Genomic DNA, 10,079 nt, shown 5'->3' with positions numbered 1-10,079 from the left:
CGCAATAGATACTTCTGACATTTTTTTGAAGCATAGGTGAAGTTTATTTCCACTGATCCATCTTAGAGCTCCTTTCCCCCCTTAATCTTGGGCGAAAATCCCTCTTAAGGCTTGCCCTCTTGCCTTTCAGTTCCCCAAAACTACCAAAACGTCTCTCTTGCCCCTTAAATGGGACCTTTCTACATATCCAGTTTGCATCCTTTCTTGGTACTGTCTCTTGAGATCCTAGTTTTTTCATGGAGCTCATTTTCTCCAGAGTGCAGATTCCTGCAACCCACTGCTTTATCTTGAAACTTTTTATCTTAAGGCTTTCATCTTGAGCAAAATTAATCAGGTTGCATGTGTAGTTTTCTGTTGAGTGTATGTAAACTTTCACTTATCGGCATTCAACCCCAGCTAGCATCCTGTCAACACAGGGGTGAAGAAAACAGCAGAAAAGAGAGGAACATGAAAGATACGGGGTTAGAACAATTCACAGTGTAGACAAAATTATTGTGATTTAGTGTATTCTTACCAGAAAAAGGAAATGGGAAAGCAGCATACCTGGGTCTTACATTTGGCAAAACTCCAAATTAATCTAAGCTAAATGGAATGGAGAAAGGAGGAGCATGGTGTTTTTTAGGGACAATGTTATACGGTTTCTTATAAAATTGGTCTTCATCATTTATATCCACTTGTGCCAGAGACTTCCTACTAATGAGAACCTGAAATTCTAACTTGCTTGGATCCTCATAATTACACACCTTTCAGAAGAAAATCTGAATCTACCATGCTCCTATACTTAAATATGTTGTGCAGTAGTGCACATCATGAAATACGGAATGGAGCACTTAGTTTAGCACTTCACTTTTTTGACATGATTTTCTATAGCTTGCTCAGTGATGGTTTCATCTTCTTCAACTCTTTTTTTAACCTTCTGGCCCACTAGATCGAAGATGGATTCTGGGGGAAATCCCTTAGGCTCTCCCACCTTCACTGTGAGCATGTCAAGTGTCAGTACTGCACCTTCAGGAATTGTCACTTTCGCCACAACAGACTTTCCCAGCTACAGGGGAGAAATAAAAAAAATTTAAGTCAGTCAAACACATTCCTAGGCTTAGTATACTAATACCAGAAAAGGCTAAAAAATATTGTGCAGTTACTTGTCTGGAGCTGCCTTCACCATTACTTCTTATTCCAGATGAAGGTTGAGTTAGCATGGAAACCTTCACTGTAACTAGGCTGCTGGGAACATGCAGATCCTTTCTGAAATCAGATGATGGCTCACTGGAATTTTTCAGAATGAGAATGGAGGGAATCTGATCAGACTGACTAATATTCTAGCTTAAGTGTAAAAACAGCTCGTATACAGTCATAGACTTATTACTCCTGTTACTATTACTGAGTAGTTTGTATTTGGCACTGGTGAGGCTGCACCTTAAATACTGTGTTCAGTTTTGGGCCGCTCACTACAAGACATTGAGGTGCTGGAGCATGTCCAAAGGAGAACAACAGAGCTGGTAAAGAGTCTAGAGAACAAGTCTTATGAGGAGCAGCTGAGGGAACCGGCTTTGTTTAGCCTGGAGAGGAGGCGGCTCAGGGGAGACCTCCTTATCACTCTCTACAACTACCTGAAAGGAGGTTGTAGCGAGGTGGGTGTCAGTCTCTTCTCTCAAGTAACAGGTGACAGGGCAAGAGAAAATGGCCTCAAGTTGCACCATGGGAGGTTTAGATTAGATATTATGAAAAATTTCTTCATTGAAAGGGTTATCAAGCATTGGAACAGGCTGCCCAGGAAAGTGGTTGAGCATCCCTGGAGATACTTAAAAGACACGTAGATGTGGCACTTAGGGACATGGTTTAGTGGTGGACTTGGCAGTGTTAGGTTAACGGTTGGATTCAATGATCTTAAGGGTCTTTTCCAACCTAAACCATTCTATGATTCTACTCAACTTACTTAACTATTGGATGATAAACACAGAACTCCATTATACTAAAAATTGCCAACATGCTTTGGTAAAAATAGTTACTGACTGCCAGAAATAGCAGTTTATAGAAAATGACAGGTCTACACTGACATTACTTCTCCAGGGAGGCCTTACTGCAGCCTTCCAGTACTTAAAGGGGGCCTCTATGAAAGATGGGGACAGACTGTTTAGCAGGGCCTATGGTCCTAGGGCCTAGCTGCTCTAGGACAAGGGGTCATGGTTTTAAACTAAAAGAGGGCAGATTTTGACTAGATCTAAGGAAGAAATTTTTCACAATGAGGGCAGTGAAACACTGGAAGAGTTTGCCCAGAGAGGTGGTAGATGCCCCATCCCTGACAACTTCAAGGTCAGGTTGGATGAGACTCTGAGCAACTTGATCTAGTTTATGACATTCCTGCTTATTGCAAGGCGGTTGAACTAGATGACCTTTAAAGGTCCAACCCAAAGATTCTATGATTACAGTGGGCTAAACATAAACACTATCCATGCTGCTACTTGTCAGCAGAAATTTTTGAGTGCAGGGGCAGAAGAAACACTGCTGCAATACACAATTAGCAAGCTATTTTTCCAAATACAAAGTTAGCTATAGGTCTAATTGAGTTTCAGTTATTCATGAATCAAAAGCAAAAGTTACCTTTTCATTGCAAGCCATTTCACAGGGCAATAGTTGTTTGACTGGAGAACCCATTGCTTTTTCCACGGTTCGGATGGCTTTCACTAACTCTGACAATTCATTTGGCTCCAGGGATGCTTGGTGGTCACTTCCTTTCCATGTTTTGTCGAGAGTCACATGGCGTTCCACTACTTTAGCACCCATAGCAACAGCTGCCACTGAAATGGCTATGCCAGTTTCGTGCCCCGAATAGCCAATGGGGATATCAGGAAAAGCTGACTGATATGCCTTGAATCATGACAGAGTTGGACTGAATTACCAAGGTAGCAATGTCAAAGACAAAGCAAATTTAACAGTGATAACTGCAATAAAAACCATGGCCAATTACTGTGCTACAAAACAAGCCGTTGGTTATGCCGAGAATGAACTTTTTTATATTCACCATGTCACACTACATTACCAACTGTCGTGTTTTAAGAATTTCAGTAGGATTATCAATACTGACAAGGAAAACAAGGTATGTTCTATTATACAACTTCTCTTACGCTCTTCCTTTTCAAACATCACTGTAAGTTACACTAATAAGGTAGTGCTCTATTTTCATCCAAGAACCCAGTGGACTGGGTTAAACTTAACCTGTATCCAAAGGATATTTCTTCAACCCCATATTTAAAATCTGAAGCAATCCTTTTTGCCATACATAGGGGACAGTCACCCAAACCTAAAGGCAATTAAATGCAGCCATGTCCCATTCTACTAAAAATAATATACTTTGTGTGCATAAAGCTAGGCAAGTGCTTGAATACTGGCCAATTTGGGAAAATTTTCTTGCATCATTATCAGGCATTTCCAAGTAATGTTTTCAGTGAAGGAAACTATACAAGGACCTAATCCATTTTCTTCATTGCTCTGATATTCACATAAAGTGTTTTTATAAAAAGTTTTTGGTCTAGCCCCCTATTTATAATTATGTTCTCAATTCCATACACCTTCTTAATGGTAACAGTCTACATAATTTTTCTTTGCATTACAAAGCACAAGATTAACCCTTATATCATATTTTCCTCTGTTTAATTGTGACTATTCCAGCAATATCCTTTATCATATTCCTCAAAGCTGAGTTCTGCTAAAAGAGGATCCAGTGGATATTTTTACTTCAATACTTGCATGAATTAGAGGAACATGAAACATCTCGTAACTTCTCAGAAGCAAATTCCAGCATGCCAAAGATCTAGAAATGTATCTCAATAAAAGTGCATAGCCCTTCTCTGATGCTGTAATCATGACACACTGGGTTATTCACTGACCGATATAACACGGAGATTGACATCCTCTGGCTGAAGCGGGTATGCACTGGTACATTGCAAGAAGCAGAAGTTTGGATTGATGGGCTTCACAATCTGATAAACCTGATGCATTGTGTTCATTGACTGCATACCGCTGGAAATCACCATTGGGCGACCTAGCCATTAGAAAACATATATACGTTTTGTCCTAGGTCTGTAAGAAAGCTACACAACCTTAAACTAAATTCTTAAAGTAAAGTAATTCAGTTAAACTAGAAAGGCAAAAAATTTCTTTTCCATATCTGAGTGTGATTTTCTTCTAAAGGTACTTCAGAAAGATCTACTGGGACACAGTGATGTTTACCAAGACAGCTCAAAAGAAAACACTTACCTTTCTTTGCGGTTTTTTCCAAATACGGAAAATTGTTTGTATCTCCTGATCCTACTTTGAAAAATGGAACATCCAGTTCATGTAGAAATTCCACAGCCATCTGCAAGGAAAAGAAATCACTACATTTTAACACACCACTTCACTTGGATCAAAGATGAATAACTATCATGCTGGAAAATAAATAACCCTTCAAAATAGCGAAACGAAACCTTAATTATGTAGGTCATCTATATGTATCTGTATGTCTCTCCCCCAAATACAATGCTCCTGAAATAACATTTACTATTCCAAGGATATTAGTTTCTGACTTCCCTCCAGGTGAAGTATTATTGAGGTGCCTTCTTTTATACTTCTGTAAAAACATATTTTTGACTGTGATCCCTGTCTCAAGGCAGTCTCTTTGGTCTCCCAGCCATAACTGGTCAAGCCAGCTGTAGATAGAGCTGCTTAGTACAGGTGAGCTCCACTGCTTCTCTAACTTCAAGATGAGCTTGTGGGCCACAGCATTTTTGCTTTTTTTTTTTTTGGCACCACCAGAGAGAGCAAATACCTGCAGATGGAAGCTTGCCTCTTGAAGAAGAAATGTACTGCAGGCAAGCAGGCAAGTCTTCTGCCACATACTTCCTGCAAGTCAGAAATACCAAACCACAGAGTGTTTAAAACTACAGGTAGTTTTCCTGAATAGATCTGTCACTCTGAAAAACTATATGAGTATACTGAACAAGCACCTAAAAAAAGTAGGTGCCCAAAAAAAGAAGTCCAAAATGGATTTGCTTCTAGGAGATATACTAGAACATAAATATAAAATGTGCCAATGACTATAAACCAATTTATTCAAATGTTAATTATACTCTGCATTCTTCTAAAAATGTGTGTGCTATATTCAAGACAATTCAGGAACTGTTGGAGGCTCCTTGAAAATCAGTATTGCATCAATAAGTAGCCTTTTAAAAATCAGTACTTCTAAGGAAGCAAATCCCAAACCTATCACAGGCAAGAGATATGAAATCCTCCATTCACACCTGGGGGAAACAATGAAATAGTTACCTAACTTTGTCCCACTTCAACCACCCACAAACACTTTTAATGTCCTCAGCTTATTCCTCATTACAGTCTAATTTACTTAGTGCCAAAGAAAGAGTACTAATGTCCAAAGGAGAATCACATTTTCTTCAGTCTAATTTTTCTACCATTGTTATGTGCAGATTCAATTTCTTGTATCTAGGACACATAACATCTCTTCAATACAGTTTGTCCACAAAGATGCATTGTGCATGAAGACGGTGAATACACTCTATTAAAAAGCCACAGATCTGAGAAGACTGCACAAAATGAAATATGACAGACAGACCTCATATCTAAGGCCACTTTTCATTAGGTAAGTATCTCTTGAAAATTGGCAGCTTTTCTGTAAGAGATTCAAGGAACAGGAAGTAATCTCAAATAATGTTGACATTAAAGGGAGTGGTTCAGTGGGATCCTGCTTTGCCTCCAGTATACAATGGAACAGAGTAGGTAAAGGAGTTACTCATAGCCTTTATATTTACTTCACATATCACTTTGTTGATTTCCTCATATAGTTAAACACAACTTAACCTCTTCAAAATAGCTGGAGTTCCAGAGATTATGTTCAATTTACAGAAGTTAACGTATTCTCAAGGACTTAATTATGTCAATTTATGCAATATTTGCCGTAAGTTCCAAACCCATGTCTTGCAGAAATACCACCAGAAATGTTATGAGCTTAAATTACATAAAAATGTAATTACTGTTTAAAAAGGAGGGCACAAACACTATCAGTACTGTTAATTAGCAGCTAAGACCACACACAAAGGAGCACAGCATCTTGAGAAAAAGAGGGATCCCAGATGTGGAAAGTGATCTTAGCTCCTGCTAAGGTGTTCTGCATTGCACTGTAGCCTTTAGAAGCTGCAGGTTTTAATATCAAAGAGTGTGATTTGTTTCCCCCTGAAAGACACATTGGTCTTTAAGATCCCAGATATAGAAGTCCAAGGTTATTGGATTCAATTACTCTTTCCTTAAAGAGGCAGATGTTGTTTAGCAGGTCTCCCAGGCATGAAAGTAACAATAAAAGAAACATCACAACACCCTCTGTTCACAGATCTATTTCTGAGTCCATGGCATTGGGCTATTGCAATACATGCAGAACACCTTTTTTCTTCAGGCATCTGAAGTAACTTTTAATGGTATTTGGTGCTTGTACTATCTCAGCTGGGGCATAGCGATTTAGGACTTTTGTTCAATAGGACAGTAAGTTGATAGAAGCAGTGAGAATGGCCAGAGGACTAGAAAAGACAGCATAAAAAGGTTGAAGGAATTTAAATTGCTTAGTCCAGAGAATACAAAACAGAAAAGAGATGTGATAATGGTGTTCAAATACACGGAGAGGACATACAAGGAAATTATGAATTTTTGTGTCAGATGAGGCAAGACAAAAAATTAAGAGAATGGAGATTAAGCTGATACATCAGGAATTTCCTCTGAAGGTAAGGAGAGTGAATAGATCACATTAAAACATTAATTAAATCCCATCCTTGTCCAATCCTGCATAATGCTATTTGCAGAAAGACAGGGACATTGCTATGCTTGCCGTATGCAAGAGTGGCTAGCTTATTCCTTGGAGGATCTCTTTCAGTTTGCTTCTCTATATTTTCTAGGCCACAAAGAAAAGTAAAATAATCTGTAATCTTTGATCTATATTGACGTTTAACTGTTACTTGATCTTTCCAATTTACACATTTCAATTGTACATTGCATTTGTTAATACTGTAACTAACATCATTTTGAGGTAAGCAACATGCAAGAGTTAAAGTTGTGTGTATCTCTTAAGGGGGAACAGCAGCAGATGAACTTCATGGAGTTTATAGGCTGATTGACTGACTGTTCAGGACCCCACTGACAAAAATCAGTAAACGTCTCAGGAGTAACAGGGCAAGGTGGAGACCCTCTTCATGAGATTAGCAAAAGAAAAGGGAATATAAGCATTTCTGCTGCTTAGAAACACCAACTGGGGTCTCGTAAACAGCAGAAAGGAAAAAAAAGAGGGAAATAATGGGGATTAAGTTGAGAATGGAATCTAGTTTAAATACAGAGACAAGTTTGAAATGCTTGGGGCCAATATACCAGACAACACCAGATAGTGGTCAGACTGCAGTCTTGATCTAAACTCTCAAAGTCTTGATTGTTTATGGAGTTCAGTTAAGGCCCTGTACCCAATATGATATACTATGCATAAATACCTCAGAATATACAGCAGGTCTTCCAAAATGTTCAGCCATCTACTCAACCATTGTAGAGACACAAGTGAACTGGCAGAATTACAATTACTCTAGCTTCCTCATTTAGAAATTCAACATCCACACATATTTAGTATTCTTTTTAGGTGAGAACTATCAGGCCTGTAACCAATAGACACAACAGCTGGAATCTGCTTGTCATTCCAGTATGGTTTACATACCTCATCCATGCCAGAAGCTGTGAAGAAAATGCCAATTTCCTCTGCATATTTCTTTAGCTCTCTATATTGGTCATGACTAAACTCCAAGTGACGCTTGTGCTCCCCATAGGTCTTTCCCCAGGAATGTTTAGAGGTATACGGCCTTTCTAAGGCTTTCTTGTTGAATTTGTACTCCAGTTCACTCTTCTGGAACTTAGCACAGTCTGCTCCACAGTCCTGCAAAACAAGCTGGTGTAGTGAGTGGAAATGCAAGTCAAACAGCACTCATCCTAAGTTTGAACACAAGGGTTGTGCAGTTAACATGCTCATTTGCAGCAGAATTTTCACAGTATCATCACAGCAATCACAGGAATGGTACAAACACAAGAGTGACAGGGGACCTGCACACACATGAACCCTTTTATTTGAAAATGCCTGTATACTTAGTAGAGACTAGAAAGAAATCATAATAAAACTGCAAAAATCCCTCTTGCTGTGCATGCCACGTATTTCAAGTGTTGATTTCTGTATTTTCCAAGCTCAGCTATCATATGACAATTTTACATGAAAACAAGTGATTCTGTTATTCCTTGTTTACATGAAAACAAGGATTCTGTAAAACAAGGAGTATGAATCTGCAATTTATTTGAAGTGACAGAAATGGTGAAGTTAAATTCTCACTATACTATTTTCCAGTCACAGATCTGAACGCATTATGCACTGACTTCTTCAGTGGTGATATGCCGTTTTTTAACATAGGTATATCCAATGTATGTAATACCAAATTTTAAAATGGCTGTCTTACTGAATGATACATGTATTACCTCAAAAACCCTAACGAAATCAAGTCAGATTGGAGGTTTCTCAAAGACAGTTCAGCAGTTACTTAATTCTTCCCATATTCACAGTTAGCTTATGACACAGCTGAGGGATAGCTGTAACCCTTCGGAGGCTATATAATCTGCCTGTTTGTGTTTGTATATGGGCAAATGTGTGTGCCGTGGATGAGGTAGGGACTTCCTTAAAGCGAATACGATGTCATCACAGGCTCTGAGGTACAGACCGAAGGCTACAAAACAAGCACCCGCCTTGTTGGCCCTCACCACGACTGTATCCTTGCAGCTACTTTATTTTAAAAATTCCTCCTGCAAACCACTCCACTCCTCCTACGTGGTGCCACCGCCCGGAGACGATGCTCCCCGAACGGAGTGTGTCCCGCAGGGAGGGCGTGACGCCTCACGCCCTCTCCCGGCTTTCCCGGCTCCCGGCGGTACACTGGGGCTCTCGCTCATCCGCACCTCGCTGCCTGCCTCACCCGAGTGCGCGCGCCTGCCCACGCAGCGTAGAAGGAAGCTCTGAGAGAAGGGGCAGCCGTGCCCGCCGCGGCGCGGCGCCCCGCCAGCCCGGCCACATTCCCGCCTCCCCGCCCACCGGAGGCAGAGCGGCCCCACGCGCACCTTAGCCATGCGGATCATGCGCTTGGCGATGGCCAGATCGCCCTGGTGATTCTGCCCGATCTCCGCGATGATGAAGCACGGCTGCTCGCCGCCAACGTAGCGCCCGGGACACAGCTCGAACTCCCGCGACATGATGGCCGCCGCACCACCTCCTCTGCGCGACTGCGCCGAAGCTCCCCAGCCGCCGGCGGCGCCACCGCCTAGGCCTGTGGCGAGCAGCCAATCCGCGCTGCAGCAGGCGGGGCCAGGCGCCACCACATTCCCCGTTGGGCAGTTACAGGCAGGTTGGCGGGGTTGCGGAGCTGCTGCCTGCGGAGCCGTCAGGTGGCGCTGGGCAGGAGGGAGTGCCTCAGGGTGGCCGCAGGGGAGCGGGTCTGGCGGCTTTGTGGCGCTGTACAGCCGGGCGACCACGGGCGGAAGGCAGCGGTGTGAGGAGCACGTACTGGGATTATGGGCCATCTGGCCCCCGGCCTGACTTCCTTGAGAAGCTCCGGGACCGCGCCTGTGTTCTGGAGAGAGCGTGTCCGGCACCTCTGGGGTGGCGGTGGCGCCCGGCCGCCGGGTCCCGTCTGCTCGGGTGTGGCAGAGGTTTTCAGCGCGGCGCCGGTGACCGCAAGCCGCCGGCGGCTCCCTCCCGCCGTGCAGCTGCGGCAGAGGAATGGGGACTGCAGCAGTGTGACCCGAACCCCAAGAAGCGCTCGGCCGTGTACCTGCCCCTGACAGGTCCTTCGTTGGTTCCGAAGCTCCTCTACGAACATCTCCAGCCTCGCCAAAGAAACGTTTTCTGTGGTGGCAGAACAGTTTCCCAAACCAACTCTGGGTGCCATACCTAAAAGACCCATAATAATCGTTGATACAGAAAGGATTTACAAGAAGGACTTGGTTTAGACAAACTTTCAACGATCCTC

The 10,079-nt window shown here is 42.3% G+C and overlaps 1 protein-coding gene across 1 annotated transcript; it reads right to left on the bottom strand.

Moving 5' to 3' along the window:
- Positions 1–835: 835 nt before the first annotated feature.
- NANS (N-acetylneuraminate synthase) lies at positions 836–9,303 on the bottom strand (the record flags this gene model as incomplete). Its single annotated transcript, XM_082013656.1, has 6 exons — positions 836–1,045; positions 2,602–2,868; positions 3,888–4,042; positions 4,258–4,357; positions 7,736–7,951; positions 9,172–9,303. 6 exons carry the CDS (start codon positions 9,301–9,303, stop codon positions 836–838), a joined length of 1,080 nt encoding a protein of 359 aa, XP_081869782.1.
- Positions 9,304–10,079: the final 776 nt, after the last annotated feature.

This window comes from Phaethon aethereus (assembly GCF_964289735.1).
Source record: "Phaethon aethereus genome assembly, chromosome: Z".
Taxonomy (NCBI): domain Eukaryota; kingdom Metazoa; phylum Chordata; class Aves; order Phaethontiformes; family Phaethontidae; genus Phaethon; species Phaethon aethereus.
Note: the sequence above shows the minus strand (reverse complement) of the source record. Positions and strands in the feature narration are given on the sequence as shown.